Source organism: Hipposideros armiger, unplaced genomic scaffold (assembly GCF_001890085.2).
Source record: "Hipposideros armiger isolate ML-2016 unplaced genomic scaffold, ASM189008v1 scaffold_155, whole genome shotgun sequence".
NCBI lineage: Eukaryota > Metazoa > Chordata > Mammalia > Chiroptera > Hipposideridae > Hipposideros > Hipposideros armiger.
Genome location: NW_017731505.1, coordinates 2,717,156 through 2,737,929, shown reverse-complemented (window position 1 = coordinate 2,737,929; position 20,774 = coordinate 2,717,156). Strand labels below are relative to the sequence as shown.

Here is a 20,774-nt window from a genome sequence, read left to right as displayed (position 1 = left end):
GTTCAGATCGTGTGTGCTGCGGTGTTAAAAACGCCTTTAGCCACGTGATGTGTTTTAACTAAAACCCATCAAAAACAAGTTGCGGGAATAAATGCATGGGTGTTGCACTTTAGTGTGTGTGGAACAAACAACCCAGAAGAATAGCCTTTTCTCAAGCCCGTCAGATGCTGACACTTACTACAAAGTTGTCTTTTTCGTTTTGCAGATCTTGAGCATTTTTTTTTCTTTCTTATGTCAGACATTGTTCCTCTGGAGACTATAGATACGAAGAAAATGAAAATAAAACCTTTTGTAATGAAACCATTGAAAATAACCACAGTTGACTTTTTGGCTCTATCTTTCCAGCGACTTCTATGTGTGTGCATTTTAAAGGAAACTAAAACTGATTTATACTGTATGTACTATTTACAGTAGGAACAGCCTTCCATACCGTAAGCCTACCTGCCCCTCCCCATGTGTATACGGCTTTTAACACTAGCAGTTTTGCACTTGAGGTAAACAGAGTTTGGATTTGTTTTCTTATGTGGAATCTATTTTATTATGTGGAATCCTGTAGAAAGGCCTCATGCAAAAATCAAACATCCACATTTGAGGTTGTGAAATGTTGATTCTTTAGATCTAGTGCCAACTTGTAAATCTGAGACTTAATCATTTAATATGGTGAATCAGAAGTTGCTATCTATGTTATTTATTTATTTTAAAGGATCCATTGTAAAATCAAATATTTTCCTTCTGTTTAGCCTTCTCTGGATATTCAACAAACACAAAGTACGACCCACACCAAATTAAAGCAGAAATAGCCAGTCGCCGGGACAGGGTGAGTAAAACGAGCGCTTCCACAACTGGAAGCCCCACGTGTATTCGTGTGTTCATTTTATGGCGGTCAGTGTGTAACAGTCATATGTTAGGAAGATTTTTGATTTCATGGATTATTATTACATTTGGTTTTACTCTCCACTTTTTTCGAATAGGAGGGAAAGTGTTTCATTTTACAACCTCAGCCCATCTAACAAAAAGTCGCCTGTGTTCCTCTGTGTGTACCCCTGGTTTCACCCCTGTAGCCCCTTGTCTAGGTTGTCTGGGAAGAGGATCCGTTTAGTTGCATTTGTAACCACGCGTAGGAGACACGGTGGAACCGAAGTGCCCTGCTCTGGTGTCTCATTTCCTAAAGCAGAGTACATCTTTTAGGGCAGGCCTTCTCAAACTCTAGCGCACCGAAGAGAAAGACCCGGGGAATTGGTTCAAAGTGTGAGCTCGCAGGCCCACCCCCGGAGTTCTAACACAGGCCTGGAGCGGGTCCCAGAATCTGTTTAAATAAGCACTCCAGGCAGTGGGCCTTCAGGTAGACGAGACCACCAGTGTTGCATATGTGGGCTCTGTGAGTGGCGAGTGGGAGGGAAGATGAAGAAGCATTACATCGTTTGCTAATTGTAACGAGGCAGTCAATACCTTGAAAAAGAAGATAGTTGCCAGTTAGGAACCTCTTAGTGATCTGGGATTTTGGTGCCTAAACGAGGCAGCTCTTCCAGCGTGGCTGTTTTATATGTGCGTGGATGGAAGTTCATGGAGAGGACTGATGAGCCAATGAGTTGCAAACTAATCAGAAACTTCGATGACAGTGTTAACAACTGTAGAAATCATTTTCACAGCTTTCTTTGGGAAAAAAATGTTTTGTCTTTAGCTTTCCAGATTAAAGCGAGAGCTGACCCAGATGAAGCAAGAACTGCAGTACAAAGAGAAGGGAGTGGAGACCCTGCAAGAGTGAGTTGCCTGTGATGATAGAAGGGGGCGGTGCCCGGTGATTTACTTTCGTGCTGACTCTTTGGTGCCTGGACATGAGTCCTAAAGCTTCATGGGTGTTCGCGTCTATGCTTTCATTGATGCTCCTTATCTCCCAATCCTAAGCATCAGAATCTCTCTGCTCCTTAAAGATACTTCTTTCCTTTAAATGGAAATACTTGGGAAACAAGACCTTTATTTGATATTTATGCACGTTCTTGATAGCTGCACTGTCCAACAGACACGTGGCTGTTTGAATTTGAATTCCAGTTTTGTTAGTTTTAGTCGCTTTAATTTTTTTATTCTAAAAGTTAAAATCAAACTAATTAAAATGAAATCAAACAAAAAGTTTTGTTCCCCAGTCTCAGTAGCTACATCTGAAATGCTCAGTGGTCACATGTGGCGAGTGTAGATTTTCTTCACCTCAGTGCTATTGGCAGTGTGGACCAGAGAACCCCTTGTGGTGGAGACTGTCCTGTGCATCGTAGGATGTTGAGCAGCATCCCTGGCCTTGACTCCTACATGTCGATAGCACCCTCCTACCCGTTTGTGACAGTCAAAAATGTCTCCAGACCTGGAGGGCAAGCTGCCCCCATTTGAGAACCACTGGGCTAGTGGCCATTGCATTGGACAGCACAGTTAATAGAATATTTCCATCATCACAGAACATTCTATTGGACAGTCTGGCCTATTGGTCTTCCTCCAGTTGGCAGCTTTACAATTAAAACTTCATCCCTATTAAGAGTTTGGGGATGAATTTCGTATATTTGTGAGCTATGTTAAATCAGGAAATTCAATGAACAAAAGTTATTTTATAAATGGTGATACTGTTGGCCTGAAAGAATTAATTCTTTTAAGAAAGAGTATCGTATGCTTGCTGGTCAAGAGTCTATTCTCTCTCGATTCCGAGCCTGGCTTCACTTGCTGAACTTGAGCATGTGCTTCACACCTTCTGTGCCTACTGTTCTCACCTGTCAATGCTGACTGCCTTAGCCAGCTCGGCTGCTGTAACGAAATCCCATAGATTGTGGGGCTTAAGCAGCAGACATTTACTTCTCACAGTTCTAGAGGCTGCAAGTCCAAGATCAAGGCGCTGGCAGACTCGGTATCTGGTGAGGGCCTGCTTCTTGGCTTACAGACGGCTGCCTTCTTGCTGTGTCTTCATGTGGTGGGGGTGTGGGGGAGCTCTGGTCTCTGGTGCCTCTTCCTTTTCTTATAAGGGCACTAATCCCACCATGGGGCTCTACTCATGACCTCATCTAAATCTAGTCACCTCCTAAGGCCCCATCTCCAAACACCATCCCTCTGGGGGGTAGGGCTCACCATATGAATTTGGGGGGCATGATTCAGTCCATAGCAGCGATCATTGGGCTCAATTGCCCAGAAGGCAGCACCGTGTCTGCTACCTAGTCAGCCTTCAGCAGATGGCAGGAATTGTGTGGTACTATTGGCAGTGAGGGGGCAGCGTGCCTCTCTCTTGCATCCTGTGTGCAGATGTAGTGACGGTGTCAGATGTGACTGCAGTATTGCTCTTTATAGGTAGGTAATATGGGAATGGGAGTGTTTGACCAACCTAACTGTCGCAGCCTCATATGAAGGGTAATTACTGGGCATGTCAAACCCTGTGCTTTAACACTAGCGTGAGCTTTACTTCCTTAATCACCCAGGATTGGTTTGGTCGATGATTCATTTGTCCATTTCTTTTTCTTTTTTTTTTTAAAGATTTTTATTTGGGAATTGGGGGATGGGAACAGCGCTGAGGAATTGGGGGAAGGGGAACAGACAAGTTGCTGTCCTTTTGTTCTTCAGTCTAGTTGTGGAGGACGTTGCTTCACTGGCCCAAGTTGGCACCCGGGCGAGGCAGATCCATCGCTGGCTTCTGGACGGCCGCTCACAGCGGCTGCTGGCCGCTCACGTTGGCTGCTGGCTACTCATGCTGGCTGCTGGCCGCTCATGCTGGCTGCTGGCTACACACGGTAGCCCATGGCAACCCACTGCCACAGGGGCTGCAGCCTACGCCTTCGCCGGCGACCCACAGCAGCCCAGCTCCAGGTTGAGCTGTTGTTCAGCATCTTAGCTGTGGAGGGCAGTGTCACTGGTCCTCATATGTGGGATCCGAACCGGGGCCCTCTGGCGTCCCAAGCCAGCTCTTAACCAGCGCGCCACTCGGCCGGCCCTGTCCATTTCTTTAGTAAGGACATACCATAGACACCAGGGAAGACACAATAGAAAGATGAGCTGGGTCCTGCCTAGAGGGACTTGGCTTTCTCCGGTGCTGAGACCTGGCCATGCCCCCTGCCGGCCCTGCCAGATGGCTGGTTTTGGTACATGCTTGTGTGAGCTGGAGTCTGAACCTTGCTGCCATTTTTTTGCTTTCTCTACCATCACCCAGCAGTGTGTGTGTGCGCATTCTCCTGCAATTTGTGTCAGCAACAGGGTTTCAGTTAATTAGCCCTAGTCAATACCGCTTTTAGAAATAGTTTTGCTTAAGCAAATCAAGCTGCTTTTTCAGGATCGGCTACTGGCTGCTGCTCACTTTGTCCGTTTGTGGTGGTGCTTCCCACAGCACTGCTGTGTGTTCTGTACATACAGCCCAGCCAGCCTCCAGAGACTCAGATGCCTGCTAGGGTGCTTCCGTGTGTTCTGTGGTATGTGGCTATGTCCTCCCGTGCCACTTCTGCTAAAGGGCTGGGTAAGAAACAAGCAGAAGCAAGTACTTTACTTTGGTAGGTCTTCAAAAGTTGCTAGGACTGTCTCATTGAGTTAGAGGTTGGTTGCTTTCTTTCGTTTGGCCACACTTTGCTTTCTGTCATCACCAGGGAGAATCAGGACTTCACAGTGTCGCTAGATAACAGCTACTTTTAATGCCAGGCATTATGCGAGATTGCAGTTAATTTAATTCTCACTCGCAGAAGCTCTGGTGAAGGTGATTGGGGCTCGGTGTGGTGGACGAATGCTCTGAGGTCGCACAGAAGCGCTGAGCCTCACAGGGGAGTCCCGCCTGGCACCTGTTGCCGCTGGCTGGGCCTTTGGGAGCAGGATTGCCAGGCCCAGTGCCTGTTCCTTCACCTGGCCTCCATCACTCTGGCCATCTCCATTTCCTTATCTGAAGACAAAGGTTATATTGCAGGATCAGCTTAAGACTGAACACTCTAGAAAATAAGAAGTGCCAGGGCTCGGGTGACTGAGAAAACCCCTTCCCTTAGGCATTGCTAGGAAGTAGATTCATGTCTTGTAATCAAAGTAACTTGAGGAATAGGAAAAGGCCACCTCGGTTTCTCTGGGTGGATTGGACAGGAAGCAGACTACAGCAGAGGGAGAGGTGTCCTTACACCTGCAGCCGGAATGGAGTGTCAGTTGTGCTCCTGCAGAGAATGGCCAGTTTTCTTTCTCGTTTCCTTAGCAAGGCCCCACGTTTGGGAGCAGATGGTACACATACCCCTGCCAAGGGGACAGTCTTCGTTCCTTGCCAGAGACTGTAAAGATACCCACCCTCCCCAGTGGAGGCTCAGGAGTGGCATGTGGCAAAGTTCTGGACCTGGTCTCGGTCCTGGGGGACCCACCCCAGCTCCTCAGATGGAGCTGGCTCGAGAGGCAGCATTTAATCGGCTCTGGGTTGTACTTTACATGTCCACTCTATTTTTTGACACAGCCTCACAGGAAGGAGAGACAACATGGGCCCTCATGCCATGCTTAAAATTCTACGCAAGTGACAAATCCTTCAGTACCCTCCTCTGAGTTGCACAGGTTATATGTGAGAAGAAGACAGCCTCATTAGTTTTCTGCTATTGAAGATGGGCTCTTATATGGGGATGGAATCATGCAAATTGGTATTATTTATTGAGAAATTCTGAAAACCTCTGGTGAGCATTGATAATGTGATTACCTCAGCCTACTGTAAAATCCTAACTAAGCACAGAGCATACATGGGCCGTTGTCCATACATGAGCTTCTTGGATATTATTACCAACATCGATTCAAGGCAGAGACCCTAGGTTTTCCTCCAGAAACATTTCTGCTGTTCTCGCTTCCCAGAATATGCAGTGTATTCATTTCCAGAGCACCTCACCAGGAGTTTGGCCGCTTCTAACATTTTCAACTCGACTTGTTTATCTTGGTGAACTTTCCTGGCTAGCAAGAAAATCCATCATTACGCTTGGGTCCAAGTGAGGGAAAAAGAACCTTTTGTATTTTTTTGAAGCCTATGTATGTTGTTAATTTTTGTAGATGGGAGCTGGCCATGAACACGGTCTCTGGGTTAATGATAGAATATGTGTGCGCGTGCGCGTGTGTGTGTGTATGTAATATACATAAACTTCTAATGATGGGAAATGTCCACCATACACAGAGGTAGAGAGAATAGTATCATCCTGCGAGCTCTTACTGCCTTATTGCAGCAAATCCCAGAATCATATTTAATCCATAAATATCCCTCCTAAAGTGATGAACTCCTTTTGAAAATATAACTATACCACCTATACCCCACTTAATAGTAATCTCTTAATGTCATCCCTTCTTCAGCGAGTGTTCTCATTTCTCTGGTTTGTTTGGGTCCAGGCTCAGACAAGGCCCACACAGTACGTTTGGTTGGTGCGTCTCTTATCTGTACTCCTTTCTCTTTTTTTTTCTTCTGACAACTCATTTGCTTGTCCAGTAGAATTTTCCTGACAGTGGGTTTTGCTGCTTGAATGCACACGGTGTCCCCTGCTATTTATGCATACTGGTGTAATTAGTTTAAGAAGTTTGAGCTTAACTTGATCTCAAGTTCAAGTTCTTTTTCTTTTTCTAGGGGGAGCTATGTTTTGTAGGTGGTGGTGTTACTTCCATCAGGAGGTAAACACTCTCTGGTTCTGTCGTATTGTGCTATGAAGATTATGGGGAGGAGGGCTCTGGCATTATCTGCCTGGTGCATCCATTTCTAATGTTTGCCATCAGCTTTTCACCTAAAGCCATGCACATGTACATATGAAAGATTTCAGGCTACTTTCCCGAAAGTGGGTTTGCCGGGTCATGTACTTTGGTGGGATTGTTAGATGTTGCCAAATTCCCGTCTCTAGGGGTCGCACCATTTTGCATTCCCAACACTAATAGATGCGTGTTCCTGTTCCCACGGCTTTGCCAACAGAATGTGTTGTCAAGCTTTTGCATTTTTGCCAGTCTCATAGGGTGAGCGATAGCATCTCAGTGTAGTTGTCATTTGCATTTCTCTTGAGGCCCTTTATAAAAGTCTTCAGAAAATAGGAGCAACATTTATGAGGAACGCAAGTGTTCAGAAACATTGAGCTTTTCCAGTGAAAGAGCTACTGGGTTCTGCTGCCCGAACGATTGTGAAGCTTGCTTTGAAAAATTATCTTGCTGTAACTCCTTACTAGCATCCAGGAGCGAAGGGGGAGGATTCGGAACTAGGATGTATGCAGTTTCCCAGATGGGTGATGCACAAGAACGTGCTGAGCGTGCCAACAGGTGTGGGGAGATTTCCCTCTCTAGTTATTCTAGATCTCCTGGAGATCTGGAATGTACCTCGTGTTAGATTCCGAGTTGTCCTGCAGCCAGGAAGCTCATTTAACATTGCTTCACCCTGACTTTCCCACGCTTATGTGCCATTGAAGCCTTTTTCTGCCATGACACCTATAACATCCCAGAGTGCTGGCATGACAGCCCAAGACGCTTTAGGGGAGCTCTGTCCTCACTGCCTTCTTACTGTCTTGTTCACGGTGTGCTGTTTCCATACTTGGCACCCATTCCCTTCTCACAGCCTCCACCGTGACTGCTCATCTCACCGTTCCCACACTGCAGCCACGGGGAGTCTTTTAAAATGTCTCCTGTGCTGGTGGCTCCCTCTGGCTTTCTCTCTCACTTAGAATACAGCCCAGACTCTAGATGCGGTGGCCCCCTGTCCTGACCCCGTTTACCCCCGGCCGCCCTGCTGGTCCCCGCACTGGAGCTGCAGCCCCCTGTGCCGGGAACACCCTTCCCCACAGTCTCGCATGCCTGTTCCCTCCTTTCTGGAGTTCTCTGGACAAGTGACATCGCGACAAGATCCTTGCGTAACCACTGTATCTAAAAAGGGGCCCTCTCTGTCACATTGTATTCCCAAACCCAGCTTCGTTTTCCTTAAAACACCGATCGCTGCCTGACATAATGATTTCATTTGTGTTGTTTGTCTCCTTGAGTAGCATCATGCTGCGCAAGGATAAGGACTCTGTTTTGTTCCCTGCCCCATCCTCACAGCCCAGATAGTTCCAGGCATAGGGCAGGGCTCCGCGGAATGAATGGACTGGGCCCGGGTGCTGTGTGGAGGGGCTGACGTCGCTGCCCCCTGCCACTGGAAGCCGTCCCGCACTTCACTTCCTTCTCGGACACCGGGGGCCCCCAGAGTGCGGGCCTGGGCTGCGAGCATCTTGGGGAGGTCTCTGTGAATCGGCCAGTCACCTTCTTCTTAACTGCCCTCTAGCATTTCCTTCTCTTCCACGTACCGTGTTATAGTGAGTGTTAAGAAATCCCATTCTTTATGCTGCTATTCAAATCACAGAAAGGGGTGCTCAGGAAATGTTCCAATAACCAGTTTCCAGGAGGTACATTCTTAGCCCACTGGCCTCTTCGCTTCAAGCCTTTTAATTGCTTGATGAACTTCTTCCCTATTGGGGTGATATGAGTGAAGTTAAACCCACGCCTCTCCTCCAATAAGACTCACTGCCTCTCTTCTGAGCATTCGATACCAGAATGAGGCAGTATTAGATATTGGAATTAGCGTTTTCTGTCCAAGGGGATTTAGTGGTTTTAGAAGAGAATAAGATTGTTCACAGTTGGAACAGGCTTAGACCAACAATATCCCATTAACATAGCACATAAGGTACAGCCCGTGCGAAAACCCCAGCACTACTCAGATAACAGTAAAACATACAGAAATGGGGGCGGAAACAAAAAGAGCATTGTTCCTGGTTGTGGGACAGGTCTGGCATTCCACACAGGACCTGCTGTTGATAGAAAACTGCCGGAAGCTTTCTGAGGTTCATTCAAGGCCCCCTGCCAGAGCTGGTGATGTAAAAGGTAGAGTTGTAACAAAACTTCTCATTCTTTTGGGTTGTAATGTGTGGTATTAACATGGAATATCTTTAGAGGCCTGGCAGCCCTTTTCTTCAAGATGTGGGTTTAAGAAGTCGTTTGGTTTTACTTTTGCCAGTGCAATTCTCTTGACATCTTAAATGGAACAACAAATATGGAAACTTTAGGGCAGCGGGAGGAGAGGTTGATGATAAACATCTCAAAAATGCCTTCTCAACGGTACTCGGCCATCATTTGAAGTTGTGCCTTCTCCTTTTCTCGCGAACCATTTCTTTCATATGCAGACCAGAAAGAGCCCCAGTTTACTTTGGGACAACATTTGACTGGCTGTGTGGGTGGCCTTCAGGTTTGACACAGAGGGAGTTTGGAGGCCTGACTTTCAGTGTATTGTTAACCCAATGATGAAGGGGATGAGCGCTGGTGTGAGGGGCCTCAATATAAACCTCACTGTGCCTCTCACTGGCTGTGTGACCTTGGGAAAGTCACTTAACCTCCCCAAAGCAGCTGCAAAATGTTGAGGGGTGAAAAGTAAAGAGTGTGGGTGCTCTGTACTAGATTTTCAAATACTGTGTCTTAGTTCATTCGGGCTGCTATAGCAAAATACCACAGACTGGGGCGCTTATAAACAACAGATGTTTATTGCTCACAGCTCTGGAGGCTGGAAGTCTGAGAGCAGGGTGCCCTCATGGTCAGATTCTATGTCTGGTGAGAGCCGGCTTCCCGACTTATAAATGACCACCTTCTCACTGTGTCCTCACTTGGTGGAAGGGGCGAGGGCCTCTCTGGGGGTCTCTTATAAGGGCACTGATCCCATTCCTGAGGACTTCTGCCTCATGACCTGATCCCCTCCTAAAGACCCCACCTCCTGATACCATCACACTGGCATTAGGATTTCAGCATGTGAATTGGGGGGGTAGGGGGAGGGGTGACGCGGGCATAAACATCCAGATCATATAGCACACTGCATAAGGACTTATGTCTTTGTTAGTGCCACCTTTTGTTGAGCAGTTATCAATTTTCTATCATTTTATTTAAGATGTATAACCACTGTCTTGGGGCTGTTATTTAAAATTTTTAAAAGAAAAACACAGTGCTTTGGCAGTCTCAGATGTTATGATTTTCCTTATGAAATGGAATATATGGATATTTTACAAAATACCACATCATTGAGCACATCCTCTGAATTTGACCAAAGTTCTAGAGGGAATTTGAAAAGAGGGAGAAAACTCCCGAATGAATTTTACAGACTTGAAGGAAGAGGTTTCCTGTCCTTTGAAGTTTTTGTGAGATGAAAATCTGTCATATTTGAAAAATGGAAGGGGTTGGAATTCTGTGAAGCATTGCTTGCCTGTATAACAGCCTGTAGACCCTACCTTGGCTGCTTTGAGCTGAGGTACACCTGTGGTATCAAGGGGCATCTCTGCACCATTGAGCCAGTGCAGACTTGAGAATTGGGAGATGTGGGTTTGAATCCCGGCTCTGCCAGATCTTACCGTGTCATCTTGGGCCGCTTAGTTAATCTCTCTGAGCCTCAATGTTTTCATTATAAAATCTGAGGTTATGCTTATCTCATAAAGCTGTTGAGGGGATTAAATGAGGTGACAAATGTAAAGCACGCAGTGAGACTGTCACCTAGTAGGTGCTTGATACATTGAACTACTTTAATATGCCATTTGCATAATGTAATCAAATAATATATACTATGTAAAAATATGTTTATATAAGATTATACTTATATCATATATAGTATTCTTTTTTTATATAATAAAATGTTCTGCCATAATGTACTCATATAACTATTTTTAAATAATAGTATTTCAGAGATTCCTAGAACTTTGAGATCATATTTTCTAATAGTTTTCACATTTTTTTAACAGTGGAATCTTTTCCCCTTTCCTTCTCCGCAAACATTTTTTATGGAACCAGAGTAGCTGAGGCAGAGCAAACACCCCCGTGCTTGCTGAAGCAGGGTTGAGGGTCCCTGAGCCCTACACAGGCTCTTCCTTTAGCTACTCCTGCTCACGACGCTGGGACTCCCTCGGAACAGAGTGAAAACAGCTGCTCTAGGCCAGTGTTCATTCTTCTTCAGGGTCTCAGGGGCACTTGTGTAGAGTTATGGCCACAGCCCACGTCTGTGGCCTTGAAGTTGAACTTCTCCTAGGCACTCTGCAGTGTCCGCCTATAGGATGAATTATGGCTGCTGATCTCTCTCCCTGATGGGAATTGGAGCCTGTTTTCCTCTGTGCGGCAGCCGTTCCCAGCATAGAACCTGGTGCCTTGAGAGAATGCTGGCTCCATCTAGGGTATCCTGGTGGCCACACTTAGGCTTTATAGCTGCCAAAAGCCATAAGGAGATCAATCACAGCAATTAGGTACAAAGCAGGGGCTGCCATGGTTAGCGTCCTTCAGTGCAGCCTGAACAGTGGGGATATGCCTATACGTTTGTGGCTATTTGACGAGCATTGGATTTTAAGCAATTGAAACAATTTTGTTTAACGCAGTAGAGTTTCATTCTGGCGGAGTCAGTAGATTTGGTTAGCAGAGGCACTGGTCTTTGACTGTTACAGAAAAATCAGACTTTCTGGCCTCAGGTTTTCTGTCTGGAAACGATGTGACCCTTTTCTATAGACTTCGTCAGCTTACTTGGGTTGTGGCTTGGGACGTTAAATGAGATGTACTGGAAAGCCTTTTATCAGAAGATGAATTCAAGAAGACATTATTTGTAAATGAGTCTCGATTTTCTGGGCAAGAAAAGTCAGGCCCCTTCCTTGGCAGGTGGGTGGCCTTTTATTTCTGCTTTGCGTTGGAGACTCTCGGTTCTGCATAGAATAGCTAAAATGGAAAAACATAGTGCCGGGCCATGTTGGGATTTAGGGGTGTCACCATCTAATGTGTGGGGTCCCATGGTGCGCCTACATCCACTTTCCATGGAAGAGGACTTGGGACCAGTTTTCATACATATTTAATTTGTAGCTGGTGGCAGTCACAGCACTGCCCCGAGCCCTGGAGTCCTATTCCAAAGGGAGGGGATGGTTTCCTGCTTGTTCTGTTTGTCCTCTCATTCCAAGGGCGCCCGACAGCTCGGATCAGCTCCGGTGCTGAGTTCTGCCGTGAGTTGTGACATATGTGGCCAGGAATTTGTTAATGATAATAAAATACTGGAGTTGATGAATTATTTACTTTTTCTCCCATGAGTAAGTAGATTCAGCATCATCCTGATAATAATAATATACCACAAACATTACATGCCAGGCCTATGCCAGGTAAGACCTTTCCTTACGTTCTCTCTTAAGTGGGAGAAACATTTTGAGTATCCCCATGTGAGACATCAGGAAACTGAGGTTTAAAGAGGTGAAGAGACTTGTCCAGGGTGCCATGATAGAGCTGGAGTGTCACTTGTATTCACCAGCGTGCCAGGATGCTTTTGTGAGTGGAAAATAAGGGAGTTCGGGCTGGCCGTTAAGGATACAGCCAGATTTTCAGTTAACATGGGGGCAACACTTCAGAACCGAAGGCTGTTAGTGGAGCTGGAAGATGAAACGCAAGTTAATGGCGTTCCACAGGAGGAGTCCATTCCATTCCTGGAGCAAAGTATGTCAGGTTCGTTAGCCCTGAGGGCTTCTAGATAAAGACTCAAGATTGAGGTGTGGAAGACGTGATAAAGGACACGCTACAGGACACTGCCTGCTCTGTGAAGGCCGGAGGCACGCCTGGTCTTAGTCAGCGCTCTGCTTCTCCTCACCAGAAGCAGGCCTTGTGCACATGTACAGGGCGGGCGGGCTGGAAGGAGGAGGGGGGAAGGAAGGGGGGAGGGAGGAAGGGAGGAAGGAAAGGTGAAGCGATGTTTGGACCGAAGGAAAGAATTTCAGGAGATGAGTAGTAGTAGCAAGAGAGTGATCGATTCGAACCAGAGTGAGATTAAAGAAAGAGATACATAGAGGAGCCATAAGAGCAGCGGTTCTCAACCTGTGGGTCACGCCCCCTTTGGGGGTCGAACGACCCTTTCACAGGGGCCGCAGGGTACTCGTATGTGGGCGTATCTGCATGTGGGCCTGGAGACAGATAGAGGAGCGGTGTCTCGGTTCCTAAGACCATCGAAAATAGGTGTTTTCCAGTGGTCTTAGGTGACCCCTGTGAAAGGTTGAGAACCGCTGCATAAGAGTTTCCAACTCCGCATGAGGCACCATTATTGAAAGTTCACGACTTTTTGCTATTTCCCTTGTTCTCCTTGTTCACAGAACGCATTCGTATGTTCATTTAGTGGACATTTTTGACCACTAATGCAGTGTTGGGGATAAATGAATAAGACATGGTCCTCCTCTCAGAGAGGGGAGTTTATAAAGTCCCAGGCACTTACTCAAGCTGGTGAGGACATGGACTTCTGACTCCAAGGTCCTCACCGGCATTGGATGGTCCTGGAGCAAAGACAATCATCCAGCAGCCGAGCCTCATCTCCTGTGTTTGCAACAACACGGAGGCTTCTATGGGGCCCTTACTTCCTTTGCCAAAACGTTGCTTTTAACTGTTTCCCACCTTTCTATGAAGCTTTTGAGTTTTTTGTTATGTTTAAATGGAATTTTATAATCTCGCTTGGACTGACTCTCATTTTTCTTTTCTGACCAGGATTGATCGTAAGATGTCAAATGCTCATACCAACTACAAACTGGACGAGGCACAGGCTATAATGAACGAGCTCCGGACCATCAAGAAAGCCATTTGTACAGGCGAGAAGGAGAGGCGGGACCTGATGCAAGTAAGGGCCGGTGCTGTTCAGGTCCATGTCCATCCGTGAGCCTGCTCGTCTCTCCTCTTTTATTTAAAATAAAAAAATACATATATTTACTATATATTCTACAGTTATTCTATACACAATTCACGTATATTTTTAAAGATATACATGTATATATGTTATATATGTGTATATATTATACCTTTCGTGTGTGTGTATATTTATATATGTAAATATTGTAAAACATGCCTGTTAAGTTTCCTAGGGCTGCCATAACAAAGCACCACGAACCAGATGGCTTCGAACAGCAGAATCGTTCTCTCAGAGTCTAGAGGGCAGGGGTCTGAAATCAGGTGTGGGCAGGGCCTATGGGAGGATCCTTCCTACCTCTTCTGGCTTCTGGTGGTGGCTGGCAATCCTTGGCATTCCTTGGCTGGTAGCGGCATCACTCCAGTCTCTGCCTTGGTTGTCACATGGTGTTCTCCCTGTGTGTCTCTGTGTCTACATTTTCTCTTCTAAGGATACCAGTCATTGGATTAGAACCCAGTCTACTCCAGCCCGACCTCGTCTTAACTTGAGTCCATCTGCAAAGACCCTATTTGCAAATAAGCTCAAATTCACGGGCTGGGGGTTAGGGCTTGAACGCATCATTTTTGAGGACACAATTCAAGCCCCAGCAATGGGTGATGCAGTCATACTGTTCAGTAGTCAAAGTAATTGGAAAAGTCTATGATAAGAAGCCTTGCTATCTCCCCATTCTCTCACCGCCCAGAACTACTTTGATTAGCTTCTTGTGTACCTTTCCAGTATTGGTGCAGACACATGACTGAGCATGCTCAGCTGCCCTCACAGAGTCCTAGGACTGTACCTGCTGCTCTGCACCAGCTTCCCCACATGACAATCGGACCAGATCAGACTGGATCAGAGCCCGTAACTTCTTCCACATCTGTATACAAACCTTCTTCATTCCTTCACATGGCTGTGTCGTATTCTACCATGTGGATAGACTTAGCTATGTGGCGGGATCATCGTAGCTTTTTATTGCTTTATGTTTTCACCCCTTCAACTCCTGTAGTTTCTGCCGTTTTTAGAAAAAGCTGACTTTTTGCAAATGGATGCATGCTTATCTTTTTGCTCAGCACTGAAATGCAGTCAGTTGTTCCTGTCATGACTTTTATTTTTTGCTAACATACTGAGTGAGCCCTAGCGCCTGGTAGGCATTTGTCTGATTCTGCAGAATGTAAGACAGAGAAGGACATGGGAAGCCAGCTGAGACTCACAGGGCAGATGAAGCATGTACACACAGAGCTGCCTTGCAGGGCATTGCTTCCTAAGGTCAAGGACGGGAGAGGATTGCGGAGTATCCCTATGGTGCTCGTTACATTGCAGATGATTGGGCCCTTCCCCAGACCTACTGGATTGGAATCTCTGCAGGTGGGACCCAGAAATCTGTCCTTTTAGATGCTCTCTCCAGGCCATGAAAGGTAAAAGGTCAGTAGTTAGATTTTTCTCTGAGCACTGCTAGCAGGAACAGCTGCCATTCACTGAGACGTCTGCATGTGGCATTGCAGAGGTGCTCTGTGGACGTCATCGCAGGCCTGAGCCAGGCAATGCTTCACTCCGGAGGCCTGGAGGCCTTGCCCCAGGAGCTGGAGCTACCGCCCCATCCTGGCCTTCCCTAATTTGCATAGCTGGGCCAAGCCACCTAGTTGCCTCAATTGGGTTCCCCACTATGGTGGCTGGAGATAGAATTTCTTGAAGAAGCTTCAGATCCCGACATCTTCTTTGAGAAGCTCCAGGGAGAGGCATGGGCCGTGTCCTCTTCTAGTGAAATCAGCTAAGTGGCTTTGTCTTTCTCACACAAGCTTGCCAACACTGGCCCATTCCTGGCCTTTACGTGAGGCGCGCTGCGCCTGGGCATTCTGGTGTCTGCTGAAGCGGTCTTTAGAAAGCATTTTCAAAATTGTGGAAAATCTGATCTGTCTTTACCTTTCACCCAAAGGGGTTCTGTGTGCCAGAAACATACTAACTCTAATTTTTAGCAAACTGACGTCCATGTGAGATGACTGTTGTCCATGTGGAATTATCATTGAAAAATCAGGTTATAAAGATACGTCAGCATTGTCTGGGAGCTGTTTTCAGCTTCTGTGTGGTATATCAAGATCCCTAGGTAGCATCCATCTCTGTTGGACTCATGTATTGATAGAACGTTTGGGATGCGAATGCCAACCTGGGACCGGAGTGACATGACCACTTTTAGAGGGAGAGAGGCATTACTGTCTCTGTTCAAACAGCTTGTTCATTCTATTCCAGAGCCTGGCCAAGCTCACTGACGGCTTCAAGAACAGCTTCTCTCTCACCGACCATCTGCAAGAGTTCCCTCACCACCCAGGCAGTGGTGATTCTTTACCTCAGCAGTTCTGCGACGCTGGGTCTCAAACCGACATCATCGGAGAGGTACGCTCACCAGGGGGAGGGTCCACGTGAGCCGAGAGAAAAGGGCTGCTTTCGTGTTGCCATCACTCATTTGCTTTCATCTTCCACTCTCTCTTCCGAAAAGCTTTGGCTTTTGTGCCATTACGTTTGAAGAAGAAATGCAGTTTCTCACATCCAGCAGTGAAGGTGCAATGGCTTGGGATGCGATTGAATTGCTTCTTGCCTCTAACCTAGTGATTTGGGTTCTTGAAAATGGCTGAATCCTTGTGAGAGTTGCGTTTAGATGTTTTTTGACAGACGTATGACTTTTTAGAGCATGGACCAACTCATTTTTTCTGTAAAGGTCCAGATAGTAAATATTTGAGGACTTGCAGGCCATGCAGCCTCTGCCACAAATGCTCAGCTATGTTATTTTAACGTGAAAGCAGCCATAGGTGATGCATGAACTAATGGGCGGGGCTGTGTCCCAATTAAACTTTATTTGCAAAAACAGATGGTGGGTTGGATTTGGCCATCAGGCCTCAGTTTGCTGACCTCTGGCTTAGATCAGTGATTTCAAAGGCGTTGTGGCTGTGTCACCTTGGGGTTATACTTTGGTGCTATTTCTTGTTCTTTTAAAAGACTGTCGGGAAATTCAATTGAATTAAAATTAATTTTGTTTGGGACTTGGAAGAATTTCATAATGCCCCTTTTGAAGATTAGTGAAACCTTGAGTTAGCTACAAAAATAAAGTTGGCAATCATTTGAAGCAGGATAGTGAATACTTACACACATTACTACTGTAATGTCATTGAGTGAAGTTGATCATTTACTTGTTACACATGGATAAAAACAGTTTTGGATGGCTCCTTTTTCTTTGGGGTTATTTAGTAAGATGAAATAGCAATGGAATGCAGAATGTCCTCCCCAAAATAAAATAAATAAAAAGAAAAAAGGGAAAAACCACTGACAAAAACTCTGGGTTTTAAATAATTAGCTAATATTTTGAAATTTTGGCAAATAGTGCCTCTTTGAGGGGCGTATACTATTAGTAAATAATGACTTCTTATTTGTATGTCCTGGAACAGCCCTATTTTCAGCTTTCCCCTCGTTCTCAAAAGTACGATCAGACATTTTTGACCAGGCATCTTTGGTTTAATGAATATGGTCACCATCTATATAACACACAGAAGAATCTCTTAAGTCAAAAATGTCCAGCATTTTTGCCTAAAGGTTTTGGCAGGAGGGAAGGAAAGAAGTAGAAGACTCGTTGAATTCTGTGTATCATTCATTGCTGCTTAGCATAAGGTTAGAATTAGAATTTACAGACTGTTGCTGGTTTGAGAGAAACAGGTTCGGTCCAAGGTTCTCAAATGACTTAGGTAAGACTTTCCAAAAATGTCAGGGTGAGAGTGGCTGGTGATGCTGTTGTAATAACTGCAGCAGTGAACTATCACTGTTTATGAGTTTACTGGGGCTGGCCTGGTTTGGCAGCTTCATGGCTATTATCTCGATTTAAGTGGTTTCCATCCCTTTGTGACCCATGAGGGGATGGAGCTGCAGGTTACCTAAGGTCGGGTAGTCAGGCAGAGGCAGGTCTGACTTTGAATCAACATCTCTAATCCCTAAACCCCTGTGCTTTCTACTACATCATGTTGTTATAGAAAAATACAGTTGACCCTTGAACAAAGCGGGTTTGAACCTCAGGTCCATTTATATGATGCGTATCGATAAATTCATCACTAATCTTTCAAGTAGAATATTTTAAAATATTTGTTGACATGAGATTATTTTTAAAAATAAAGGCTTAATGGCCATAATACAGAAAGTGCCAAAAAAATGTATGCACATTTTAAGAAAGGAAAGCTGTATTAAAATGGTAATACTCTATGTATACCGATAAGAAAAGATGAATACAAGTCGCGTGCATACATTTTTTGGCTCCCCCCCCCCCCCTATATGTCTAGTAAGGTCAGGTCTACACATGGAGCCAATTTATTGAAACTAGAGTCATATATTTCCAGGAATGAAGGAAGAAGTAACCAAGGTGAGCTAGACTTACCTCCCATATAGGTCCTTTTTTTCTTTTGTTTAGGAATTTGTTGACTTCAGTGTAATTGATATGAAAATATTTAAGTACAAGTAGTGATCACAGCGCAGCATCGTATTTCAGTTCTAACTCCTAAGACGTGATGCACCCCCACCCCGGGCTCTCCTTCCTTTTCCTTCCGTTCTTTAACCGGTTAAGGCCATGTCACATTCGAAGGAGTCCTGTAGCCCATAACTCACACAGCTAGTCCATTGTCTTCAGATTTTGTGACTTCCTAGAGCATCATTATTTTGTATCTATTGAGGAAGGAGACAATATGCTGCACAAAATGGGATGAATTTTTTTTGCCTTTGTATCAACTTTCACTAAGTAATTCCCCATTTCTTTTAAAGCTTAATTCGTTGTTGTTTGGAATTACACATAAATGAATACACTTCCACTGATAAAAAATAAATTCACCAGTGCTGGGAAAGCAAAAGTCTTCCCAGCCCCACTCCCAACCCCACTGATCAGAGGTGGCCACTGAGTGTTATTTGGTGTGTTTCCTTCCAGACCTTTGAAAAATGGAAGTTGAAAGACAAATGAAAATATTCTTCATTGTTGCTGGAAGCTTAAATGAGTTTTCTATTTTGAAAGTATGTTTTTAACATGTTTTCCTTCTTTTTTTCCTCCTGTTTTCGAAAGTTTGTCTTTGACGATAAAACAAGACTTGTAGACCGAGTCAGACTTAATTGGCAGTACGAGGAAGCCAGGAAGAGGTAAGAAGCTCTCTTTTCAAATCTCGCCTTCTGCTTATTTCCTTTCTCCTGTGGAAAGAGGTTTTTCGAAGTTCTGAGGTGTGATTGTCCGTTTCTTACTGGAGAGCAGTTTCTGATAGAATACAAAGTGAAGGATCTTCACTTATGTGTAGCTTCTTACTACATTGATAACATTTCACATGCATTTAAAATGCTGGCATTCTCAATATTGCAGATAGTTATAAAGACATGATTTAATAACAATAGAGACTTTTTCAGCTTTCCTTATTCTCTCAGGTAGTTGGGATCTCCATCCTACCTCCCTCTCTCCTCCTTCCTGTTTCTCCTGCCTCCTTTCATCTCCACTCCGTCCCTCCCTTTCGTCTGAGCATCAGTCCCTCAGAACAGCTTAAGCAAAACTTTTATCTTTTATGTATGTGGCTTCTAACTCCATAGGTTAATGGACAAAGCTGTGTATCTTGGTTTAAAAGACAGTTTAATAAGGATCAGGTCACCAGGTGATAGCGGTACCTAATCTAGTTCATTTTGACGGAGAGAATTAAAGGGCAGTCATTTCTCTTAACTTGTGTTGTATGTCAATTATCTGCCTTCGGAAAATCGAGACTTGACCTTGTTTGTGCATTTTCCAGTTTGTCTTTCCCTCTCTCCACCCCTTCCACCCGGTTTTAACCATAGGCCATGGGCAAAACCGAGAGGCATGTGGAGTCCTCACAGGCATGTGGTATTTTGAACTTGTCACGTTTCTCATCATGTGTGCAGAGCCCGTTTTTTTTAATATTCTGCCCCTGCCTTAGCTTTCACGTCCTCTTTTTAGAGACTTTCTCTCTTTTTTGCCTCTGGAAAGGGTCTTAAAACCAAACCATTTCCAAAGACATGCTTCGGAAAGCTAGGAAGCATACCTTCTTAAGGGTTCATTACTTACATAGGGACTATTATCTCGGGGGGTGGGTGGGGGAGAAGGAGTGGAATGCCAAGTGGGGTGAGGAGATCCTTTCTGGAAGCTCAGTAGTTGGGCCTGCTCATACACTGTGTCATTCATGGATGTCTGGAAATCCACTTGCTTGCCTTTTAAGCAAATGTAAAAATAGCAACAAAAGCACATCATCTGACTCCCTCCTGGAGGGCCCGCTGGAACTGACACAGGCCTTTGTTTACCCAGGCATTTCTACCCAGTGCTTGCTGGCTTTTCCCGATGTATTCATTCGTGGTGGGCTTTACAGTTCCACATGGCCCGTGGCCAAGTCCATTCAGCCACGCTGCTTATCTCCAGGCTCAGATTCTCCATCTAGCGCATTCCTTCTCCTGAGCTGGCTGGGGTTTGTCAGGGCCCTTGTCCCTGCTGGGTATTCCTCTGCTCGCTCTCACATGTTTCTACTGGAACTGCACAATGTGGGTGCTGGAATTTGCTGTGTTGTATAAAACGCAGAAACTGGATGGCTGCTACACTTAGGAGCATAATTGGTACGTGTTTTGCTGTGACATTTACCAAACCTAGCAAGTGCTTTCTTTGTTTTCTGGAGATGGTATCGGTACACAGTGAGTAATCTGTTAAATATTGAGATAATTCATTTGGGCAAAAAGTCGAGTATGTAAGAAAATTCTTCAGAGGAGGACTCTGCACTTCATCAGTGTCTTTTAAATGACATTAGTATTTCAAGATTGCCAGAGCCGTGGTGGGAAACACACTGTAGCTATGGAGGACAGCTCATCTGTGTGGGTGACCCCGATGGCTTCGTCCACACAGAGCAGCTGCTGGGAGATGGGAAGACTGGACTTCTACTCAGCACCTGCCTCGTTCCAGGTGTTTTGAAGAAATTGTGTGGTTTATGTGCTGGGCTCACACATGGTCTTTAAGCTATTTGGGAGATAAACTCCTTCACAGCTAACAGAAATATGTGAGGAGACCCATGGTTCTGCCTGGGAGTGGGGATACCCCCAGGGCCTGCCAGGGCGTGTGTGTGTGTGTGTGTGTGTGTGT

The 20,774-nt window shown here is 45.4% G+C and overlaps 1 protein-coding gene across 3 annotated transcripts in view; it reads left to right on the top strand.

Annotated features, from left to right (window-relative positions):
- The window catches only part of WWC3 (WWC family member 3), a 108,197-nt gene that overhangs the window by 51,275 nt on the left and 36,148 nt on the right, over positions 1–20,774 (top strand). For all 3 annotated transcript variants that reach the window (XM_019651206.1, XM_019651207.1, XM_019651205.1), the window contains 5 exons: positions 741–817; positions 1,682–1,761; positions 13,468–13,597; positions 15,887–16,030; positions 18,723–18,796. In XM_019651206.1, coding sequence (XP_019506751.1) covers positions 741–817; positions 1,682–1,761; positions 13,468–13,597; positions 15,887–16,030; positions 18,723–18,796 — 505 coding nt within the window. The remainder of the gene's footprint in view (positions 1–740; positions 818–1,681; positions 1,762–13,467; positions 13,598–15,886; positions 16,031–18,722; positions 18,797–20,774) is intronic.